General features: G+C 53.4%; 1 protein-coding gene across 2 annotated transcripts in view; it reads right to left on the bottom strand.

Moving 5' to 3' along the window:
* The window catches only part of UROC1 (urocanate hydratase 1), a 56747-nt gene that overhangs the window by 1442 nt on the left and 30622 nt on the right, over nucleotides 1-24683 (bottom strand). For both annotated transcript variants that reach the window (XM_037734036.1, XM_017515982.2), the window contains 13 exons: nucleotides 22813-22879; nucleotides 22569-22712; nucleotides 20911-20999; nucleotides 18181-18243; nucleotides 17656-17835; nucleotides 17028-17125; nucleotides 16331-16403; nucleotides 15060-15181; nucleotides 13070-13140; nucleotides 9580-9678; nucleotides 6484-6583; nucleotides 5395-5476; nucleotides 415-514 (listed from right to left, as the gene is read on the bottom strand). In XM_037734036.1, coding sequence (XP_037589964.1) covers nucleotides 415-514; nucleotides 5395-5476; nucleotides 6484-6583; nucleotides 9580-9678; nucleotides 13070-13140; nucleotides 15060-15181; nucleotides 16331-16403; nucleotides 17028-17125; nucleotides 17656-17835; nucleotides 18181-18243; nucleotides 20911-20999; nucleotides 22569-22712; nucleotides 22813-22879 — 1288 coding nt within the window. The remainder of the gene's footprint in view (nucleotides 1-414; nucleotides 515-5394; nucleotides 5477-6483; nucleotides 6584-9579; nucleotides 9679-13069; nucleotides 13141-15059; nucleotides 15182-16330; nucleotides 16404-17027; nucleotides 17126-17655; nucleotides 17836-18180; nucleotides 18244-20910; nucleotides 21000-22568; nucleotides 22713-22812; nucleotides 22880-24683) is intronic.

The following is a 24683-nucleotide window of genomic DNA, read 5'->3' as shown; positions in this document are numbered from 1 at the left end:
TGTCCCCATGCCCAGGAGGTGCTGTGTGACAGCAAATGTGGATGGGGGTCACCCAGCTGAAGGCCCTGCCAGCGTAAGCTGCTGACATGCCTTTGGGGACCATCGAGAGAAAACAGGGATGCTCTCCCAGAGGAAGGCTTGGGGCAGCCAGCGGATGCCTGTGTGGACAGAGGCAGGAGACCCACGGGAGACTCTGGAAGTGGTCCCCAGAGTCGCAGGGGTGGTCTGCTGAGGAGGGAGCTCTGACAGTGGCGGGAGAGGAAAGGCATGGCCAAACAGGCAGGGACCGGCCAGCTGAGCTCCTGACTGTTTTCCAGGGAGGAAGGGGCAGGGCTCGCTCTCAGGTCTGCGATCTGTAGAGGCAGAGCCACTGATAGGACAGAAGAGGAGGTGGTAAGGCCTGGGCTGACTTACGCCATTGGAGACATCCCAGCTGAGCATCAGCCTGGCTCTCTGCTCTGCCGCCGGGGTCCCATCCAGGACAAGGCCGAATCCCCCGTTGATCACCTCACCCCTGCAGAAGGCAGAGGAGTTTTCAATTCACTCCTTGGGCCCAACCCTGCACAGAGCAGGCAGAAGCCCATGTTTTGGAAGCATTGGCTTGAGACAGTGTCGGGGTTGGGGCCCCTATGCTGCCGGGCTCTGCAACCTGGTGGATGCAGGAGTTGTGCAGGCAAGCAGAGCTGAGAGCAGTGTGACCACCTGCCGCCTCTCTGCCCACTTGTGCCCTCTGTGCTGGGCCCATCGGCCTTGCACCCACCTCCAGCACCCATTGGAGGTCACCCCCTGTGGGCTGTGGCCCCTTCCTCCGTGTATTCTCAGAGTGCTGCCCTATAAAGCACACTCCCCTTGGTGTGTTTTGCATTATTTAACTCAGTCATCACCCTTTCTGGTTTTATATTTTTATTATATATATATATTTATTTATTGTAAGATGGAGTGTTGCCCTTGTTGCCCAAGCTGGAGTGCAATGGTACGATCTCGGCTCACTGAAGCCTCTACCCCCCCAGGTTCCGGGAATTCTGCCTCAGCCTCCACAGTAGCTGGGATTACAGGCATGTGCCACCATGCCTGGCTAATTTTTTGTATTTTTAGTAGAAACAGTGTTTTACCATATTAGCCAGGCTGGTCTTGAACTCTTGACCTTAGGTGATCCGCCCACCTTGGCCTCCCAAAGTGCTGGGATTACAGGTGTGAACCACCACGCCTGGCCCCTGGTTTTATCTTTTTTAAAAAAATCTTTTTTAGAGATGGGGTCTGGCTATGCTGCCCAGGATGGCCATGAAGTTCTGGCCTGAAGCAATCCTCTTGCCTTGACTTCCCAAAGTGCTGGGATTACAGGCATGGGCCACTGTGCCTGCCTGATTTTATCCTTATGATCTTTATCTTCCTTATTTCTTCTTTCTGCTTGCCTCAAGTATGGTGGGGTCCTTCTGATTACCTGACCCAAAGACTAAGTCCCTTTATTTTCAATATTTCTGATTTTCTAATTAATGCATTTCTCTGCCTGTAACAGTTTTTGACAAGTTCTTGTTTTCATTTGTTCCCTAGTAGATGTGTTGAACTTCGCTAAGTGTGTTGAAGCTCTGCTGCTGTTTCCATGCCTGTGTACTGCAGCTGTTCCCCATCAGCCTGGAACAGCCTTCCCATCCTCAGCTGTCCACCTACCAGCTGGAGCTGCTGCCCTTGAAGGATCCACCCTTGGCTCCTGCTCAGTCTTCTCAGCTTTCAGTCACACACAAGAAGCACCCTTGATTTTGTAAACGCCTGTCGCTGCACTGCTGCAAACGTGTCCATCCTGCCTCTTGTTCCTCACTTGCAGTAAATCTGTTCCTTTTTCTTCCAGAACCAAAAATGTGCATCTGGTTTCCCTAGTCTCAAATCCTTCTGGTTCATCCGGCTTTCCCTGCTTCTCTGCCCAGCCTGGATCCTACTGACCACAACCTCAGCCAGTTCTCACCAGGAAACCAAGATGCCCTGTGCCCCTTGCAGCCACCTCTACTCCCCATTCCTGGTCCCAGAAGCTGCACCACCCCTCCTGTGAATGAGCCAGCTGTGCTGCCTACTACCCTGCATCCCTGCACCTGGGTGGTCCGTGTCCTGCAATGGGTTGCTCTCACACCTCCCACCAGCTTCCAGGTGCTCCGAGTCAATCTACAGTCATTACCATTCACCTGTCAGAGAAGCAACAGCCACGCCCAGGCCTGAGCACTAGAGAGGCCTCTTGGAGATTAGAACTACAGATTTTGTTTTAGAAGCCTGCATTCCACAGGGTCAGAGACCAAGGTCACTTGGCTTCAGGTGACCTTGGCAAACTGACCACAGTGGAACCCTGGACATGCAGATCCCAGAAAAATGGGAACAATAACGCATTGCTATTAATGGTAAGTTTGAGATTACTCACAAATGGTGCTAGAACAATTAACTATACCTTTGAGAAAAACATGAAAGTAGAAAAACATAAATGCCAGATGTATTAAAGTACATGATTCGATGAGTTAACATACATGAATAGTTTAGAAGAGGGCCTTGCATGTGTTACACTGCAAGTGTTAGCTATGATCGGCTCATTTCCTCTTCACCCCTAGCCTACAAGGCAGTTACTATTATTATGCTTATTTTCTCATTGAGAAACAAAGGCACAGCAAGCCTACCCTGTGCAGGCAGATGGCCTGAGAACTCCTGCCGTCAATCATTGTGCTCCAGGGCTGTCCATCAGGGCATCGCCCTCCCTGCGCAGGGGCAGAAGGCTTGCAGGAACATGCAGGAGGGCTGTGTGCACAGACAGAGGGCCTTGGAAGCCCTGGCTACTCAGAGAGGTCTTCAGGCCAGAGCATCAGTGTTACCAGGAGCTTGGTAAAGGGGGTCTCAGTATGTTTCCCAGGCTGGACTCGAACCTCCTGGGCTCAAGCAATCCTCCTGCCTTGGCCTTCTGAGTAGCTGGGACTATAGGTGTGCACCACCAGGCCTAACTCAGACCTGCATTTTTACAACAATCTGCATTTAAATAATATCCTCAGAGGATTTCTGTACACATTCAAGTTTCAAATGCACTTTAAGACATTGTTTAGTGTGAAAAAGTGTCAGTATCCAGATATATAATAGATGGTGGATAGAACACAGGCATTTATCCCTGTCCCTCCCGCATTTCACCACAGGACTGCAGAGGAATTATTTAACCCATGAGGATGAGGAGAAAGGGACAGGAGAACAGGAGATGGGATTCTGAAAGCTGGAGGCAAGCGTCAGAAAGTTCTAGCTCAATGTGGCTATGGGAGGGGCTGTCAGAACCCATTGGCACCCCAGTATCTAGGGAACCTCAGGAGCTGGTGGTCAGCACCAAGGGCCTCCGAAGGAGGGCAAGAGTGGAGGTAGAGTCAGGAACACCCACTGGAAGCCTGCTCACCTGAGGTAGGCTCCCAGATGCCCACCCACCTGCTGCCTAGAGGCTGCCTGAGCAGGCCCTCAGCGGCCACGGGAACTGGCCCTCTCACATGAGAGGCCGCAGCACCAACAGGGAGGCCCCACCCCTCTCACTGGGCGCTCGCAAAAGAGAAAAGAGATCAGAAGTCTTTTCTGAGATTCTACCAACCCAAGAACAAGAGCCTGGCTCTTGTCTTGATCTCTTGCACTAGATGACCCAGCCAGATGGCCCTGTCCTGCAGCCTGAGGTCCAGACATCTACTTGAGCATGTGGGGCTGTGGCCAGCCAGGCAATGCCCCGTCTAAACGTGAGTGCTGGGCAGATGGCACAAAGACAGATGGCAAACGGGCAATCAGGAAGAGGGGCTGCAGGAGACAGTGACACAGAGGAGGCCAGAAACAACACACAGCTGTCACTGGTTGTCCTGGAGTGGGGCCAACAGATAAGCGCAAACATGGAAAGGTCAGTCCAGGAATGTCAGGGTGAGCATGCAGCCTAGAAACAGGGATCAACATGAAAGAAGGAGAACCACGCTGCAGAGCTGCGGGGGTGGGGCGTCCACTTGGAGTAGCCATGGTCGGGACGTTGTTGGGAGTGGCGTCCCCTTGGAGTAGCTATGGTGGAGGGTCAGACGTTTTTACCGATGGATTGCATTAAGTATATGTGTAAGTGTGATGGGTCCCAGGGTGAATTTGCGACACTTTCCCAAAAGACCCCTCAAGGACAGCAGGGTAAAAGGGTATAGGTCCCAGCATCTGGTCAGTCTGTGTCCCTGTCCACAGAGTCCGGGGGAAACCTTGGGGGAGCAACTTAGGAATTTGGAGGGAGCATTCCCTGCCTTGGGAGCCCTGAGGGCAGAGTGCACTGTGTCCACCTGAATTCTGGTCCTGCTGTCCCTGCCCCAAGGCCCTCAGGGTGCCCACTCTTCCTCAGCCTGCCCAGCCCCATCCCTTCCTGCCTTCGGCTGTCTATCAGCAATGATGATGGATCCTGGGGGACCTGGGCCCATATCCCGGCTCTACCGCCAGCTCCGTGGCCCTGGGCAAACTGCTCAGCCTCCTTCAGAGCCACTCTCTTGCCCTCTGGAAATGACTCAGAAAATCCTGTGCAGAAATGCCAGATACCCAGTGGCGAGGCAGCCCTTCTCCACCTGGGGTTTCCTACAGCCCCTGTGTCGCAAAGGACATGCTCTCAGTCACATTTTCCTCTAATTACAGCCACCTGACTGCCACAGTGTGGAACTGCAGCCTCCAAGGACAGGAAGACAAGCCAGCCTGTCGCAATGGTCTGCCGGGACTTGACTCTGGAGGGCAGGGGACCGCTTGATCCGGCCAAAATGGGCTCAGAGGCCAGTTTGGAGATGGCCACTGGAGCCAGGCAGGGGGCAGGGTGTTGTCCTCCTTCCAAAGCTGCAGCACCGCCTGCTGCTCCCTGCAGCCCAAAGTCCAGCTTCGGCCAGGAGCCCAGACCTAGGGCCCTTTTCTCAGAAAGACCAGCCAGGCAGAGGCAGAGCTGAGGGGAGAAGGGAGCCAAGACTCCAAGTCTCCTGCCCTCAGCCTAGCCGCCCTGGGAGCCTTGGCTGGGTCCTACACTCTCAAGTGAGGTGGTCATAGAAGGAATGACAAGACCCTGGCCATGAAAGCACCAGGAATTCCATGGGAACACATGGAAACTGACACGCTGGAAACTGACAGAGGGGCAGCTACCATTCTTGCTGAGCCTCCGTAAGAGGCCTCCGAGACTCACGCAGCAGGGGAGACCCAGAGAGGTGGTTGGCTAATGCAAGCCCTCTCCTAAAGTTCTTCCCTCTGTCTCTGCTCCCTTGAGGAACACATTTTCCACAAAGGTGTGGCAGAGCAGGTGACCAGGGAGGTAGGGCCCAGGACTTCAGGCACCTCAGCCTGGCCCTGCCCCAAAGGAACCCCCAAAACTTTCACATCAGCCCCACACCCCATCCTCTGAAACCTTACCAGCCCACACCCCCTCCGTTGTGAAGGGCGACCCAGGTGGCTCCGCGACAGGCATCTCCCACGAAGTTCTGCACGGCCATGTCTGCAGAAATAGAGACGCCCCCACCCATTATCCCCTACATTGAGTAGGCGCCAGGCCCAGTCAGGCCAGCCTTGGGTGGGGGAATCAGCAGGCCCCACTGGCTGAGCCAGCACTGCTCGGCGGGAAGGATAGGGCGGCAACTAGGCTCTAGGGACAGGGCCTCTCACAGCAGCAGTCATGTGTGCTGGCAGAGCTAGAGCTGGCGCAGGAGAAAATGACACATGCCTAGTTGTCCCATGGTGGCACTCTCCAGCACTGAGCATCAGGTAAAGCACCCCGGAAGCAGAGGGAACAAAAGAATTAAAAGGGATGTGGAACCAGCATTAGCTCAGAAAAGTAGAGTGCCAAAGAGAGTCACTGCTACTCTCAAAAAGGGGGGTGGAGGAGCAAACTGCAAATGAATGGCTTCCCTTGACCCCATTAGGGAACTGAGGTCCCAGGACAACCATCCAACCTGAAAGCTGGGTAGTGAGAGCATCTGCAGAGAAAAACAGAGCCCAGGCTGGTCACCTTGCAAGTTCAACACACTGCTAAGGGACAGGCATGGGCCAGCCTGAGACCATGAGCCCCTAGGTGGACAGTGATAAAGGAGTTTGCACCCTCTTGCAGGCTCTTCCTCCAAAAACCCTACAGAGATGATCATGGAGAACCCTAAGAATATCTCCCTTCTCTTGGTGCCGGGCTGCAAAGATGGGGAAGAGACCAGGAGCCAAAAAAGGCAAGAAATGCAGCTCTAGGATCTGGAAAGACAAGGAAACAGCTGGCCGCCCACAGCCTGAAGGTCACCCACGTCCAGGGCACTCAGCCAGCCCGGTGTGGCTGGCACTCGTCAGTTTTACAACTGGAAGTCCCACATCCCAGAGCCGCTTGGTCCTGGGGTGGTCACTCTATGCTGAGCCTCTCAGATGCCAGAACATCTTTCGAACCATTGTGACTGACTGAATGCACCAATGTTTGATAAAATCCAAATCTAACATTAAAGTTTAAGACATTTTCGCCTTCCTCACCTGCACAGAAGGCAGAACCGTCGTAAATGTTGGAGGTCTCCCTAAAGGGGCTGTCAGTGCCGCTCACGTCATGGTGGTCTCGGCTCAGGACCACCGGCGCCTGTACATGGAAGGACAGAAGCTATCAGCCAATGGTGTCCACTATGGCTGCCTGGCAAAGGCAGAGGACATGGGGCAGGCCACACCAGAACCCACTGGATTTCTCCGCCTGGGAAATAGACCCTCTTCACAACTATGTCTGATGTCATCTGTAGCTTGGAATAGATTCACGTTTCTGGCAGCACCGGTGTAATACATGTGTGAGTTCACCGAGTGCTCACAGCCACCCTGTCCAGATACGCACGACTGTTATCATGGCCACTTCATAGACGAGAAAGTGGAGGCACAGAGAGGAGAAGAAATTTCCCCTACATCACAGAGCGAGTAAGTCATGAGCTGGGGTTTAACCCCACAGGTGTTACGTGCCAGTGCTCCCCGTCTTACAATGGAGCTACATCTGGATAAGTAAAAAGTGACTTAGAGTATTTTTAACTGACGATTGGCTCATCCAGACTCAACTTCATTGCATGTCAAGGGACTACTGAACAAGTGTCACTTTGCACATTGTAAAGCAGAAAAATTGTTATAAGTCAGAGTCTCCGCTTAGTGTGGGCTCAAGCCACAGGCAGCCTGGTCCCTGACCTGTGCAATAGGGACATGGCTGGCCGATGGCCCACAGGCGTCAGAGGGCATCAATGGGGGAGTATTTGGCAGTACCTACCATAAGACCTTGGGCAGGTCACTTCCCTCTGGGAATAGCTCTTGGTTTCCTGGATGAGGCAATTGCTATAAGCCTTTTTGTGCTGCCAGTCTCTGTGAGGACAGAGACTTTTCGCACGTAGAAAGCACTCACACTGAGTTTGATTTTTTAATATACTCATTGGCAGTACTCCCTGTTCCCCAGGAATCTCTGGCTGCTTAGATACCCCAGAGAGGCAGCCGGCTGCTGCTTAGCCCTCGTGTAATGGGTGTGGTGCAGCCCTGGAGGTCAGACAGGGCGGGTCAGCTGGCTCCCCTGTGCTGTGCACCGGCAGTCCCACTATGAAAATGAGTCCTGGCTGGGTGCGGTGGCTCACTCCTGTAATCCCAACACTTTGGGAGGCAGAGGCCAGGGGATCACTTGAGGTCAGGAGTTCAAGACCAGCCTGGCCAACATGGCAAAACCCCTTTTCCACTAAAAATACATAAATTAGCCGGGTGTTGTGGTACACACCTATAATCACAGCTACTCAGGGGGCTGAGTCGTGAGAATCGCTTGAATCTGGGAGGCGGAGGTTGCAGTGTGCTGAGACAGCGCCATTGCACTCCAGCCTGGGCTATGGAGCGAGACTTTCTCCAAAAAAAAAAAAAGGAAAGAAAGAAAATGAGTTCTAACCAGCAATTTAAAAAACAGAATGAAGGAACTGGGAGGAACCCTTACTAAAGAGAAGGGTAAGGGGAGCCGTCTAACACCCAGTATGGGGAGCATGTCAGCCTGGTTCCGCACCTTTCAGTCAGGAGAGGGAGCAGGCAGGTCAGTACGTGGGTGGTTCACTGTGCACACGGGGAGCAGCTCAGCTGTTTTAGCTAAGATGAGCTATTCCTATCCCCAGGCCCCGGAAACTTTTCTTGCATTTGTCCCGTAAAGCTGGTGGGGTTGGTTGATGGGCGTGATCTCCCCTTCCCCACCCTGGGGATCCTGAAATTTCACAGGCCCCCTGTGTCAGAGGATGCTCTGTGCTCCTGAATGAAGAGGCCCGCCTCTCTCTCCTTCAACAGGCCAGGCCTGTTCCCACGTCGTCTCCAGATGCTCTGGCACTCACTGGCCATTCAGGTCTCAGCTCGATGTCAGAACTCAGAGAGGCTGCCATGACCACCCTCTTCGCCAGGTTCATATCCTGCCTGCCGTTCACCCTCTGAAACCCTGTCTCAATGTGTGCCTTAAGCTCCGCGTCTGTCGCCCTTCCCCTCACTACACAGGTCTGTCTTGTTCTCTGCTGTGTCCCCACTGGTTAGGACATGCTGCACAGAGGCCATGTGCAGCCAAGTACTGTCCAGTGAATGAACGCATGCTTACTGACCCACAGCACTTACTGCACTGGCTGGCTGACCACAGCCCGGGGCAAGTGCACCTGGAGCTTCCCAGCAGTTCCCATGAACACCTGGGCTTCCAGGAAGCACCGGGTGGGCACGTTTGGCTGTACCCCAGCAGGGCTGGCTGCTGCCCTTGCTGCTGGTGCCACCCCCAGAATGACCCCAGGGTGGCGTTCACACCTCGGTCCCAATGTCTGTTACATCTGACCAGTAACATTCCTGGAACTTGTGGAAAGAGACGCCCACAAGAACTCTGTGGCAGAAGGAGCCAGAGCCTCTGGGAGCGAATACGCCCAGGGTTCCGTCCTCGGGGCGGGTCTGGCTGATTCGGAGCAAAATTAGCAAAAGCTAGGGACGTTTGCCGTTGCTTGAGAAAAGGGAGCTCCATAAAGATGTGTAAAGTTACTTTGTGGAAGCAGACTTACTCAATCCTCACACACACGCTTTTTATTCTCTTTCCACAGAAGAGGGACACAAGGTTCAGAGAAGGCCCCAGACCTGCCCAACGTCACACAGCAGGGGACAATGATGGAGCCTGACACACAAAGCCAGGTCCCCAGACACCTCCCCCAATCGCAGATTACCCACAGAGGGTCCTTGGAGCCTCTGGGCTACCTGTGCTCCAGGAAGGTTACCTACTGCAAGCACTGCTCTTGCTCCCTGAGGCCTTCCTTCCCCCTCATGGCCGCCTCACCCTCACCTCCCCAGCAGAACCCTTCTACCCAGTTGATATCAGGGACCAAAGCCTTCAGCAAAACCTGGTCTCCCTAAAGAGGAGACATTTGGGCCTCATCCCTGGGAGGTAAGCTTCTGGGAGGGGCTGGTCCACTGCTCCTGAGTACTGGGCTGCCAAGGCCCAATGGCGGGGTCTCCCCACCCAGAAGGCTGTGGGGTGCAGCTGAGGTATAGGCGGGAAGTCCCAGGGCAGTAAGGGCAGCAGGAAGAGGCGGAGGGATGCTTTCCCCAGAGCACAGAACACCTTACCTTGATCCTCCCCCCGGCGATGGCCTGGTTAATGGCCACAGCAATGGCCACGCGGCCCTTCTGGTCCGAGTACAGGATCCTCGCCTGGGAGCCCACCACCTATTGGACAGAAGAGTGACAGGCATCTGAGTCACAGGCAGCAATGCCAGGACTCAGTAGTGCAGGGAGACATAGGCAGCACTTCCACCATGGGATATGGTCCTTGGCAGCCTGAGTGCCTCTCACAAGGTCCAGGAGGACCCCTGAGGTGCATGGTACATCTTAAGTCTGTGGCCTGAGGTGAGCCCCCACATTCAGCCCACTAGACAGCCACACTGGCCCCACATGTCCACTGCAGCCTGGGACCCCAGACACCTTCCCCAATCCCAGATTATCCCCAGAGGGGCCTTGGAGCCCCTGAGCCACTTGTGTTCCAGGGAGGTTACCTATTGTGAGCACTGCTCCTGTTCCATCTCACAGTGATGACATTACCACCACCTAGGGCCAATTTGCACTGGGCATGCCTCACTCTAAGTACCCCACACAGCACCTCGGCTATGAGTCTTATGGGAAGATACTGTCATCCTCATCATAAGCTTCATTTTCCAGATGAGGATACAGCCCAGAGAGGTGGAGCCACCTGTCCAGAGGTTGGCCTTAAGCCCTCTGTCTGTCTGCCGCACCCAGGAACTCAGCCACTCAGAATCGCATCTCCTGACAGTAACTGGTGGTTGCCCCAGGGAGACAAAGCTTCAGCACACAAAATGAGTTATTGTGTAGCCCCACGGTCCTCAAGCAGGATGGCATTTGGCAATGACTGTAGATGTTTTTGGGTGCTGCTAGCATGGGTAGGGATGCTGCTAAACACCCTACGACGGCCCCCACGATGGTGAAGCCCCCAGTTACTTCAAGAGATACATGCACACACGTGTTCACAGCAGCACGACAACAGCCGAGAGGTGGAGATGACCTGGGTGTCCAGTAGAATGTGATTCAGCCTTAAAAGGAAGGAAATTCCGACACATGCTACAACATGGATAAATGAACCCTGAGGACATCATGACAAGAAAAATAAGTCAGACACAAAAGGACAAACACTGTCTGATCTCACTTCTCTGAGGTTCTTATATTGAGTGCCAGGGGCTGTGGGAGTAGAATAGGATTAGTGTTTAATAGGGGCAGAGTTTTGGTTTGGGAAGATGAACAAGTTCTGAGATGGGTGGTGGTGATGGCTGCACAGCAGTGTGAATGCGCTTAAAGCCACGGCACTGCACACCCAGAAATGGTAAAGATGGTTACCATGGTAAATTTTATGTTTATGTACAATTTGCCATAATTAAAGATTTATCCAGCCCCAAATGTCGGTACGCTGATGCTGAGAAACCCTGGTTTCTCCAAAGAAGATGCAGGTGTCTGCCCCAGCTGCTGGTGAGCTCAACCAGGAGCCAGGGGCAGCAGGGCTGGGCCGCAGAGGCAGCTGTGCACCTGGCCACCAGCTCAGCTTTGGCCGGGCGCATGAGTCTAGCTGCTTATTCCTCCCTCATGGGTTCCTAGAGAACAGCCTTATTTTACTCACACCAGCTGCCTCAAATACTTTTCGGAAAAACTACTTGTGTGAATTAACACTGCAGAGATTTTCAAATTTTTTGGATCCAAAAAAAAAAAAAAATTGGTGAGGAACCGACATAGCACTGCCCACTTTGTCAAGAGTGTACATTAAAAGAAAGTAAATCAAAACATTTATAAGGCAACTTTCTGCAGTCACCATTCAGAAAAGGAAGCAACATTAAGTCTCAGGAGGCACAAGATCTCCAGGGTACTTTAAGTCAAAGCAGATGTGCCCTGCTCGCTGCTCTAGCTGTGGCGTCCACCCCTCACACCCTCGACTCTGGCACCTCCTGCCATGCTGGCATCTTCTCAGCCATGCTGGCATCCTCTCAGGCCATCCCCTCTCTTCTCCACCCCATCTCTGCACTGACCCACAGCTCCAGCCTCCGAGTCTTGTCCTTGGCATCTCTGACTTGGCACCGTCACAGATATGCAGTTGGCAGGGGGGCTCTGAGGCTGGACACAAATGTAAATCACTGCATATGGACGAGACAGCCCAGGACAGGGGCAGGCCCCTCCCAGCACTAGGACTCCTGGGCCAAGACCCACTAGTTCAGACGTGGTCCATGGCCAAAGGCATGTGCCTCAACTGCCCACTTATCTTCCATTTTGTCCTCTGTACACCCAGCCTGCTGCCACCATGGAGCCTTGCACAGACTGGTCCCTCTGTCTTACCCGATTGTCATGTGGCTGCCACCCTCTTGGCATGTAGAACTGGACACACATGCCAGACCCCTTCCCTGGCCACTCTGTGTGAGGCAGCCCCACCTGCCCTTCCCCACTGGTGCTTTCCAGCACACACACCCAGCAGAAACCAAGCAAGACACGTCTGTCAACTCAGCCCCACAACATAGCCCTGCACAAGCCGGGCCACAGGGGCCTGCTCTGAACACATCACCACTGCCTCCGCTTTGCAGATTAAGGCATGGAGCAGGCCCAGGCAGCCTGGCTCTGGAGCCCAGACTTTTTCTCCTGCAGGGCCGCCTCTATTTGTTGAGTTATAGGCAGAAGAATGACCTGTCCAACCCTGGTCACTACCCCAGAGCCCAGGACACTTTTCCCCTCAATTTTTTAAATTACAAAATACGCATTACATAAAATGTACCATCTTAACTATTTCTAAGTACACAGTTTAGTGGTATTAAGTTGATTCATAATGTAAACCAATTGCCCCTCCATCTCCCCATTCTGTATCCCCCAGCCCCTGACACCCGCCATTCTGCTTTCTGTCTCTGAATTTGACTGCTCTGGGGACCTCACAGATGTGGAACAATGCAGTAGTTGCCCTTCCGTGACTGGGTTATTTCACCTAGCACGGTGTGGTCCAGGTTCATCCGCGTTGTAGCGTGTTCAGCACTCCCTTCTGTTTGAGGCCGAGTCATATTCTGTCTCATGGTGAGCCCACAATGTTTATCCGTTCTTCCATCAGTGAACACCTGAGTGGCTTCCACAGCTTAGCCATTGTGAATAGTGCTGCTGTGAACGTGGGTGTGTAAGTATCTCTCTGAGTCCTTGCTTCCAACTCTTTGGGCTACACATCTAGAAGTGGAATTGCTGGGTCATTGGGTAATTCTATTTTTGATTTTTTAAGGAAGCTTTTTACTGTTTTCCGTGTGGCTGCACCACTTCACCAACAGTACACAAGGGTTCGAAAATCTCCGTGTCCTCACCTGGGCTTCTTTCTCCAGCAGCCCCTTGGGCAAGGCAATTGCTGCCTCCCCTCCCAGTGTGGCCACCATGGAGCTGGCACAAATAGTCACATGAGGTGTGATGTGTGCACCCTCTCAGGGCTTGGCAAGCTGGAGGCTGTGGGCCAGGCAGAGCACCCATCCGCAGCCCCACACCTCCGAGCAGTCTCCTGATAGTGTAGCTAGCCCAGCCTCCCCCAGGCCCGGGCACTCACCAGCCGGTGCCTGGCGGCCTCCCGGATCCAGCGGATGTTGTCCATGTACTGCAGCTTCACAGACGCCTTCACTGCAGGGGAGAGGAGAGCCAGTGTCAGAGCCCCTGCAGGGGCACAGACCTGCCCTCGGGCAGGCTGCTCAGCACAGGCCCTGCCACTCACCACAGACCCTGCCCTGAGCCCACCATTGAGCCAGGACACAAGGTGAGGGAGCCCACCCCACCCCACCCCTGCCTTCCTGAATTTGGGAACCGGCAGTGCCAATGGCCCCTTGAATTAATCCACAGCTGCGCAGTGCAGTGCACTTGCCTGATGCAGTCGGTCCCTCCACTAATAGCTCTTCAGTGCCCACTGTACTCCAGCCCTGAACAAGGCACCAGGAATAACGACCGCTGTGGGCCATGAGGAACACAAGACTGTGGGGAGGTGGCCCCCAGGGTGGTGGGTATGGGCGCTCTCTGAGGAAGTGGCTGTCAAGCTGAGTCTAAAGGCTGGGAAGGAACTGGCCACCGGAAGCTCTGAGGGAACGGCATTCTAGGCAGAAGGAACAGCCTGCGCAAAGTCCCTGAGGTGGAAATGAACTTGGCCTGGGCAGGAGCTAGCCAGTCAAGCTCATGGAGGGTGTGTGCATGGGAGCAGGCACGGGAGCCAGCCTGACCAGCTCCTGAAGCAGACTGGTAATTTTCCAGAAACTGTGTTAGCCAGTGGTTAACACAGATTCAAATCATACTAAAATTGAAGGTAATAGAAATCCCTCACTCCTGTGACTTCACAACCATCGACTAATATCTGCTTGGTGGCAATGCCACAGTATGTGCACTGCAGGAACGTGGAGCTGGGTCAGCATGGCTGAAAACCAGCCAGGCCTGGAGTCTTTAAACCAGGAGCCTCACAGGTGCAGCAGCTCAGGGCTTCTTTCCAGAGGGCTGCTCATCCCCACTGGCTGCCTGCTGTTCTCGAACCAGGGAGGCCCAGGAGGCATCTGGCCAGACCCCCAGGAGAAGGCCCTTGCTTCCCCTGCCCTCCTGCTTGTGCCCCTGCCCGGCCCCTCCTGCACAGGTGGCCGTGTTTCCCCTCTGCCTGGCTCTCCTGCCCTGGGTCTGTGTAACCCCGGCCCTTGCCCAGCCCACTGAACCTGGCCAGCAGCAGGATGGGGATGGGCCCCAGAGGTGTGAAGCACACAGCAGTGGCTGGTGACCCACACAGAAAGGCCACCTGACCTGTAGGAAAGCTGCAGAGAGACCGGGGTAAAAACTGCAACAATGGAGGAAGCATCATAAAATAACCAGAAAACAACAACGTCAGACCCACTCAACAAGAACAAAGGTGGGTTAAAAAACAGGCAGACCACGTAGACATGAAAAAACACAACTCTCTGGCGGAACCAATACTCAGCATCAGCAAACCCCAGGATGAACATGGGGGACCCTGAGGCGGAGGAGACCCTTGTGGACCTGGTGGGTGTGGAAGGCCAGTGGAAGCCCATATGGAGGTGGCGTCATCACAGATGGCAGCAAGAAGGAGCTAGAAGCACTGCTGTCAACTGGCCCAGCCATGTGCAGGGTCTGAGAGGGACCCAGGTGTGCTTAGGGCTGCCCAGCGATCCTGGCCTCAGCCATTGCTGCCTGCCCACCCTAGCCCTGGACCGTCCTGCTTCAGCCATTTTGAGGGGCTTTGTGTCACTTGCAGCCAGAGGTCCTCACTGGCAGAGCTCAGGACAGCTCTGGAGGGCAGAGGCTTGGTGTGGGTGGGGACTGTGTCTTCATAGCTGAGAACAACACTTGGGAACCAGGAGCTTTGAGAATCACTCAGGTTTCTTTGAGTCCCTTTGTGTTGCCAGCTGAGCACCCACCAAACTCACAAAGTCATCTGTACCCAGGTTCCCCCCCAGAATCCGCTGCTAGGTGGGCCTGCTATAGAAGCCTGTCTCTATGGAGGTGGGAGATTTGGAGGACCACCCACCCATGGGCATCCCCACCAACGGCATCACCTCCATCAGCAATGGCTTCCTCCAGCACAGATGTGGCCAGTTCGTCTGTGACTGCCAGGTCCTGGGGGTCCCCCGATGTGCAGACCCAGCGGAAAGGCCCAAATCCCTGGGAGAATATGTCCCTGCGAGCACAGATGCCTCCTCACACTGGGCCCACTGGCTTGGGCCGGGGAGGGGGGTGCAGGTGTTAGCACACCAGTGAGGACAGCTCGGCGTCCAGAAGTGGGGCGTGGAACCCCTAAACCATCATCAGACAGAAAGTTCCAGGGTCCTCCCTGTCCCCTCTCTGTGTCCAGTTCCCCCAGCCCTCTGTCCCTGCCTCCTGGCTGCACCATCTCTAGCCTTAGGAGCTAGGAGCCGAGATCTGGGCAAACAGAAATGCCCCCAGTTGTTACTATACATGACAAGAAAAGCAGTCGCCAAAAAGTGACAGTCACATTGAGAGGAGAGTCAACCTGGGGTCGTGGCCTTGGGGAACTCGCCCTAGGTGAGCTTACCTTCCCAGGAGCCAGGCTCCAGGGCAGAGCTGTCCTGCGGGGAGGATGCTGTGATCTGGGCCCTCCCTGGGTTCCTGCGCTTGCTAGGCTAGGGGGTGCCTCCTCCTGGGCAGCCCTTCCTCTCAGGAGTGCCAGCTGCCAGTGCTCTGCACCCCACAGGGAGCCTGACGGGGAGTGGCACTTGCCTTTCTCATCTCCATTTCTCTCCGGTCCCATGTGGCACACACTGAGGACTGGCACATCTTCCAAAAGCTGTATGGCCCCCTCCCAGCCCACAGCAGAAAGCCCAGACTCCTCAGCTCGGCCTAGCCTCCTCTCTGGCTAATGTCCTCGTCCACTGCTTGTCCTGGGCTGCTGGCCCTCCCCAGACCTGCCCCCCAGGGCTAGAGTGGTTCACAGCTTCCAGAGCCACAGCAGGTGCTGGGCTTCATCGGCTGCCTGCATGGGCCTGTGATGTGGGATGGTAGCTCCGAACCGTTCAGGGGCAGGTGTTTGCCAGGAAGTGGGCTTGGCCTCTGGGCCCTGCGGTCCCCTGTTCTCACTGAGGTCCTGCAGGAGGTATCTCTCGTCTGCATTTCCTCCTCACTTGCCTGCCTGTGGTGGAAAATCCATGGACGGAGCCTGGCCACTTTGGGAAGTGTGGAGGTCTCAGTGCAGGACCTCAGGGGTGGTCAGAGGCTGAGGCTTCTCCAACCTAAATGCCCAGGACCCAGACCCTTAAGGGGGCAGGGGCGGCACTGGGCACACTAGACATGGCAGCTACCCAACACTCACCCCATGATGTGCTGCACGTAGGAAGGGTAGCGGAACTCCATCCTGCAGGCGCCTTTCTTCTCCACATCTGCTCCTGTGGGCAGAGCCCGGACAGTCACCACCCAAGGTGGGACACCCAGGGCCACCCTAGATGGCAACTTAAACACAGGGCCCAGTGGGAGGCTGAGGAAGGACCCTTGAGGTCTTTTTTTCATGTGAAAGAAAAGCAGAGGCATCTGTGGCTGGCATGCCACCATCTGTGTGGCCGGGCGCAGGGTGCATCTGCTTGCCATGGATGCCACGTCAGCCTCCAGTGCCAGAGCTTGCCACCTACAGGGAGGTGCACGGGGCTGGAGGGCTTCCCACTATGGACACCGTGCCTTTTGAATCTCATATCCCGTGAAAGAACTGCCCATTTTACAGAAGGAACTTTCCATCATGAAAAAGGAAAGCTGCAGTTTTGGGACTGGACCTTGTGCCCAAGTCTTGAACCTGCTCTTCTTATGGGACTTTATGTTCCTAAAGCACATGGAGAAACTGAGGCCCAGGGAGGCCGAGCCACCCAGGAGGGCCGGCGTCCAGAAGGCCTGGCAGAGGCACAGCAAAGCCTTGGTCGGGACTCGCTGGGCCACCAGTGGCTGAGTGAGGTGGGAGCCAGGGGTGCTTGCCCAAGAGGCTGGGCCCAGGGTGGTGGCCCCTCCCTCTTCCTCCCTCCTACCTGCTCTCTGGGCCTCCAAGAGGAAGGCGTTGCCATAGTCCCAGAAGAAGAAGTTCTTTTCTGCCAACCTGTTGATGGCTGAGACTTGCCTCCTCAGGCTGCAACAAGCCATGGGTCAGCACCAATATGCGAAGCTCTGGAGCCCCCTACATGTGGCACCCGCAGCCCCACCCACCGTGCTCCCTTTGGACTGCTGCCTCGACGGCCCCTGATCCTTGGGTCAGCCCCACCTGCCTGGAATGCCCCCACCCCTGGCATCTGTTTAGAACCTCTGCACCCTTCAAGACCCAGCAGGCGGCCCCTAAACAAACATTTTCTGGTCCCCAACCCCATCAGGCCCTGGGGAAAAACAGATGCTCCAGAGAGGGCCTCACACCCCAGCATCTACTCAGTGCCATGCTGGACTGCACTGGGCATTCAGCAAATGTCACTCCAGCTTGTCCCCCTGCACTGCCAAGAGGTAGGTGTGTCATGACCTGGTCTGACAGGTGGAGGCAGAGGCTCAGAGACGTTAAGGTCTTGCCCAAGGCCACATAGCTGGTTGCTGGAGAACCAGGTGGCAGCCAGAGCAGGACAAGGTGGTCTGCCCAGGCCAAATGCTTCTGCCGTCCCCAACCCCGAGTAGCACCTTTCCTGGACCAGGTCCTTGAACACAGCAGGGTTGGAGGCCATGAGACTCTGGGCCTCTGTGAAGCTGAGCTGCACAGGGTAGTAGCCGCCATTGAACGGGTTGTGGCAGGACGTCTGATCTGACCCCAGGTCCACCAAGCACTCCCCTGTTGTGTCCAATTCATGGACCAGGCGCTCCCTGTGGAAGCCATGGGGTGGTCAGTGCAAGCCACGCACAGTCTGGGCCCAGAGTCTGGGTCCAGCCAGGTGAGGATCAAAGCACATTTTCCCAACCACAAATCCAGCAGGCACAGCCCCAGCCAGACCCTGCTTTCCCCGTGGAAAGAGAACCTGTGGGAAGGCTGTGGACAGGGCAGGGACAGCCACCCCGAGCCTGGGTAAGGGTGTGGCCACCAAGGGTGGCGCTGAACCGAGGCTCAAAGCTTTGTGTCCCACAGCTCCTGGTTAGCACTGGGGTCTTTGCTCAGGTGGGCCCATCTGGGTCCCCAAGGTGGTTATTAACTCCCACCCCCCACCCACTCACCAAAGAGCCACCACATTGCCATGGTAACCAAGGCTGAGCACCTTCTTTTTCTTCCGTGCCTCCCTGGAAGGACACAAGAGCAGAACAGGTGGCCCCCTGCACCTGTGCATAGGTGTCCCAGACACACCTGCACCCCAGCTGCACACAGGGCAGACCCAGGAGGCCACCAGAGGTATCGTGTGCAATCATGAGGCCCATGGGAGGGGCCATGAAGCATGCCTGCAGGATCCTGACTTAACTATAAAGGGAAAACCCAGACCCAAATACCCCAGACCAGAAAACCAACATGGAAGCAGCAAAACTCTGCCTGGGCGATCCATGTAATTCGGGTTATTGATGTGGGACCTCCACAGGGATCTTTACAGAACCCATCCAAGGTGGTCCCAGAGTTATAGAATTCACTAAAGATGATTCCCAAAATTATTTAGAAAAATAGGACAAGAAAAATCAAAGCACATTTTGGGGAACAGAAGATTTGAACAGGCCTTGCAGGTAGTAGAGGTACCAAAAGGCAACAATATGCAGGGAAGGTGGAGTGGCCCCCGTGAGAGACCAGATTTACTGCTCCCTGGGCGTGGCCTGGAGAGGCCGGAGGAAGCCAGGCACTTCCTCTCCCCCAGGGATGAAAGGTTGACGAAGTAGGGAAGGACACAAAGCCCCAGGGCAGCAGGAAGGCCAGTCTAAACCAGGGCTTGTTGCGATCCCAGCTGAAGGACCCCGGAGGGGACCATGAGCTCCTAGGAGCTTACTCCATTCCCATCGGTCTTCCCCAGCTCAGGGGCTATGGAAGTGTGGCAGACAGGTTGCTAGAAGCAATTCCTTAAACTGATTTTGATGTATGTGTATGTGTGTGTGTTCATGTGTGTATGTGTATATGTGCATGCATGTGTACATATATATGTATATGAGTGTATATGCATATGTGTATGTATGTGTGTGAGCATATCTGTTGTGGGCATGTACATGTGTGTTGTTTGTGTGTGTGGGTCTGCGTGTGTTTATGGCATGTGCGTGTGTCTGTGTGTGTGTATGGTGTTGATGTGTGTTTATGTGTTTGTACTGTGTGTTGTGTCTGTGTGTTTGTGCATGTATATGTGTGTGAATGTGTGTTATGTGCATGCATTTGTGTTGTGTTATGTGTATATGTTTGTGTCTTTATGTGTTGCTAGTGTGTGTTTATATGTGCTTGTATGTTTATGTATGTGTTATGTGTTCATGTTTGTATGTTATGTATTTGTGTTTATGTGTGTATATGTATGTGAATTGTGCTGTGTGTGCATGTGTGTGTATGTGTTGTTTATGCATGTTTATGTGTATGTGTGTTAGGTGTATATTTTCATGTGTGCATGTTATGTGTTTATGCATGTTTGTGTGTGCATGTGTGTATGTCTGTGTGTCTGTGTGCGTATGTGCATGTGTGCTGTGTTTGCATGTGTGTGCATGCATGTGTTGTGTGTCTGTGTTTGTATCTGTGTGTTTGTGTTTATGTGTGGGTCATGTATTTGTGTGGCTGTGTCAGTATGTTTATGTGTGTTGTATGTGTGTCACATGTCTGAGTGTGTTTATGTGCGTGCACGTGTGTGCAAGTGTGTGTGCATGTGTGTGCTGTGTTCAAGCATGTGTGCATGTGTGTGTTAGTGTGTGCGTCCTCTGTGTATGTATGTGCACATGTGTTAAGTGTGTATGTGTGTTAAGTGTGTATGTGTGTTTATGTGTTTATGTGTGGTTATATGTGTGTGCATGTGTGTTTGTGTTTATGTGCGTGTGCGTGTGTGTGTGTGTGTATGTGCACACACTCAGGATGCTAAACAGTCTGAACAGGGATGGGAGTTAGGTCGGGAAGCCCTTCACAGCACACCTGGAGTGTGGAGTTTCTTCTATCATTGATGAAAGTTATCTGAGAGTTCTGAAGAGGGTGCAATGTGGTTGGATTGGTATTTTAGAATGATCTAGGTCAAAATAATTTACTGCATTATTTCTCAAATTTTTGGTTTACATTTTCATCGGAAACAGCTTTTAAGCCCCTGTGGAGATTCTACTTGTAGCCAGGTGGGGAACCACTGCACCGATATGCCTTCCCCAAACAGGACTCCGCTCTGCACAGTAAATTGAGAAGATGCTTCAAAGGCAGCATCCAAGGAGAAGTCCCCAGGGCAATCTTCACACCATCCCACTGAAATACCGCTGAAGACATCGCTGGGGCAAGTGGGGCAAGGGGGAGGAGGGCAAGAAGAAACCCACAGACTGCCCCTCAGCCCCTCAGCTCCATGGGGGAAGCTCTGGCCTGGAGCACAAGGATGGAGCGCATGCGTCGCCGGGTTGCCAGTTGCCACTGCAACAGCTCGAGGCAGCCCCTACCAGGGGCCGGCTCTACCAGACCACACAGCAAGAAAAACACAACTCACAGAACCAGGGCGGAGCACGGGAGCCCCGAGAAGGCTGTCCGAAGCCCATCAGAGCCAAGTGTCTGAGCACCAAGCCCGCAGCCCAGTGGCCACCTCCACACCGGCAACAACAGAATATTGGAGGCCCTTCCAGAGGCTTCTGCCCTATCACCATCTGCGGGTCAGCCCTTGTGTGCATGTGTGTGTGTGTGCATGTATGTGTGGTGCCCACGTGTGGACAGCTGTCAGGCATTAAACAGGCCCACACCAAGCTGCCCCCCAGGGGTCCTCTTGTGGTTTCCCACTGCCATGTGTCAGGTGTCTGGAGTCGAGCTTGGAGCTGTACCTGAGCCTCTTGATGCATTGGTCCAAGCTGTCAGTCACTTCCATCAGCCAGCCCTGCTTGTGGCGTTTCTCAAGGGCAGCTTTATCCACCTGGGGCAGTGAGACATGGAGCCACCCAGTTACAAAGGTTCCCTAAGTGTATCATCCTCATCTATGAATGCATCATCCCCTGTAGGTCCCTCGCTTTTCTATAACACAGTCTCAGGGCAGACACCACGAGCTGCCCTCCCACTATTTATTCCTTCTCCCACCTCCCTTATCAGCAGAACCCAGGTGGGGTTCAGGGTGACACAGTTCAGCCCCAGGAGAAGATCTGCCTCCAAGCTAATCACATGGACCTGTCCACAATCTCCATCCTCCCTTGTAGATAAGAACATCAATTTCATCCAAGCCTGACCAATGAGATAAAAGAAGGGGGTTTAAAGACATAATTTTCCCAATGAAATAGAGTTGTAGCAGAGACTTCCCTCTCATGTTCAAGAGGCCTTCCTGTCTTGAACATGGATGGGATGGCTGGGGAGGGGGCAGCAATTATTTCTACAAGGGAGGCCCAAGGGAATCCAGAGATATTAGCATCATTGAGCTGCAGACCAGTGCCAGCCCTGTTGGTTACATGAGAAAAATAAGACCCTATTGACACAAGCCGCTGTAGGTAGGCTTCCTGTTACCTGCAGCTCAGTGCATTCCTAACAATCACAGGTATGTATGGCACAGGTTTGGCATCAACTGAGTGCAAATCGCACTGGCGCATATCACCAAGGCTTGCCTCAAGGCTCCTTGCCTCTTCCACTTCCTACTTCCCTTCCTTTCCTTAGCACCCACCAAAGAAAGATGTGAGAGCCTATTACAGTTGGGACATATTCGTCTCCCAAAACTCATGTTGAAATTTGATCCCCAGTGTTGGAGGTGGGGCCTGATGGTGGTGTTTGGGTCACGGGGGCAGCTTCCTCATGAATGGCTTGATGCAGTCCTTGCAGTAACGACTGAGCTCTTGCTCTGCTGGTTCCTACAGGAGCTGGTTGTTTAAAAGGTCCAGCAGTCCCCTCTCCTCTCCCCACTCTCCCTTTCTCACTGTGTGACCCACCAGCGCCCTTCACCTTCCATCAGGAGTGGAAGCTTCCTGAGGTCTCACTAGAAGCAGATGCGGGTGCCATGCTTCCTGTACCACCTGCAGAACTGAGTCAAATAAACCTCATTTCTTTATAAATTAGCCTCAGGTGTTCCTTTATAGAAACTCAAAGAACTAAGATGGGGTCACTGAGGAAAAGCTGCCTACACTCTATGGAGGATGGCCTGTCTGCCTCCCCACCTGTTCAAGATGGGGAGTCTATGAGTTCATTTATTCACACAATTCATTCCCTCCCATCTGTATTTCAGGGATGTGGTGGGATACAGGAAAGCCATACCCACATATAGACAGTCACAGTTTTGTGGGAGAGCAGCCAACAGGCAGTGCCCATGCAGGGTGATGGACACTTTGAAGGCAGGAAGCTTACGTGGCCATGGGACCCCACCCAGTGAGGTCCAGTGAGGCTTTGCGAAGGAGGCGAGGGCAGGCTGGGCGAGGGAGGAAGAGGGAGTCTATGGTGTGAGGGTTCCTGGAGGAAGGAGGGAGGGAGGGATGCAGGCATGAACAAAGGCCAGGACCCCCCAGCTTACCTCTGCTATCACGCCAATGCACCCCACAATGACCGCGGCCTTGGCCTGAGCCCCACTCATTCCACCGAGCCCAGAGGTGACAAAGACCTTCCCAGCCAAATCCTCGATGCCCAGGTACCGACGTGCAGCATTCAACATGGTGAGCTGCAGGGAGAAAAGGTGGGGGCTCGCTGCCCACTCCCAGCCTGCCCCCTCTACCCCCTATGCTGGGACACCCATGGCCAGGCATGGCCCCATCTCTCACCACAGTGCCGTGGACGATTCCCTGGGGACCAATGTAGCAGTAGCTACCTGCTGTCATCTGGCCGTACCTGACCACAAGGAGAGAAGCCCAACCCAGGGCTCAGCCAGTGCCAGACCCAGGTCCTCCCAGCCACTCCCTTTAGAAGGTTGAAAATTAGTATTTAACTACACAAGAGGCATTAATATATCCTCTTTTACATAAAATAGAGAACACAAGAAGGCTATGAACACCCTGGTCCCCTCTTGCCTCCCAGACAATTTACAAGCAGACTTTGTTTTGTTAAAAACTGTAGTATAGGGCGGGGCATGGTTGCTTGCGCCTGTAATCCCAGCACTTTGGGAGGCCAAGGTGGGTGGAACACGAGATCAAGAGATTGAGACCATCCTGGACAACAGGGTGAAAACCCATCTCTACTAAACATACAAAAGTTAGCCAGGCGTGGTGGTGGGCACCTGTAATCCCAGCTACTCGGGAGGCTGGGGCAGGAGAATCACTTGAACCTGGGAGGCAGAGGTTGAAGTGAATCGAGATCAAGCCACTGCACTCTGGCGTGGCGACAGAGCAAGACTCCGTCTCAAAAAAAAAAAAAAAAAAAAAAAAAAAAAAAAAATTAAAAAAAAAAAAAAAAAAAAAAAAAAAAAAAAAAAAAAAAAAAAAAGTAGTGTAATTGGTGAAGAATTGCTTTGGGGAATATTTGGCTGCACGGACTCCAGCTGAACATGGGCAGCACGCCCATGCTACATGCTTACACCAGGCAGAGATACACACAACAATGTTCACAACAACTTTACATGCAGGGGCCAAGACCTGAAGATGCTGAGATGCCCCTCCACTAGAGACAATAGAAATGAGTGGCAGCGTATGTGCCCCATAAAACACCTAGTATCAGAGAGGAACAGGGCCTTGCACTGTGTCATGGAAGCAAGCCAGATTGAGAAGCAAGAGGGTTAAATAAATTAGTGCAATTGAACACTGCAGGTAAAGGAAGACTACTCGAGACCTGCTTCTTGAAATGCAACAATCTTCTAGCTGTCTTGTGAAGGTGGGAAAGGGAAGGCACAGAGGCCAGCTCGAACGGTCTAACCACCTAAATCACCAAGTCCTCATGCATAGAAAGTGCTCGGAAGGACACAGGAGACATTGTCAACTGGAGAATCTAGGATGTGAGAGAGATCTCCTTTTCATTGTAGCTCCATTTATAATGCTTGATGAAACAGTGTACATCGCTGGGTGCAGTGGCTCATGCCTGTAATCCCAGAACTTTGGGAGGCCGAGGTAGGCAGATCACTTGAGGTCAGGAGTTTGAGACCAGCCTGGCCAACATGGTGAAACCCCATCTCTACTAAAAATACAAAAAATTAGCCGGGCACGGTGGCACACACCTGTAATCCCAACTACTTGAGAGGCTGAGGCAGGAGAATTGCTTGAATCTGGTAGGCGGAGGTTGCAGTGAGCTGAGATTGCACCATTGCACTCCAGCCTGGGCAACAAGAGTGAAACTCCATCTCAATTAAAAAAAAAAAGAAAAAGAAAAAAATAGTTTGTATTACCTTTATAACAAACGACAAGCTGTCACTTCCTGAGAAGGGGTGTGAGAGACCTCTCTGGGGCAATGGCAGCATTCCGTGCCTGATGGGTTTTAGTTGCACAGATGCATACATTGTCAGAACCCAAAATGTGGTGCACGTAAGATGTGTGCATCTCATTATATGCAAGTTTTACCTCAAAAGAAAAAAAGACTGTAAACAAATATTGAATTCCAGTAAGTAATATTTGCAATTGACTTTGAGATGCATCAAAAAAAACAAGTTGAATGGATGGATAGGTAGAGGGACAGATAGCCACATGAGAAGGTGAGTATGGTAGGTAGC

Source organism: Cebus imitator, unplaced genomic scaffold, assembly GCF_001604975.1.
Source record: "Cebus imitator isolate Cc_AM_T3 unplaced genomic scaffold, Cebus_imitator-1.0 Scaffold568, whole genome shotgun sequence".
Taxonomy (NCBI): domain Eukaryota; kingdom Metazoa; phylum Chordata; class Mammalia; order Primates; family Cebidae; genus Cebus; species Cebus imitator.
This window is presented reverse-complemented; position numbering and strand designations above follow the sequence as displayed.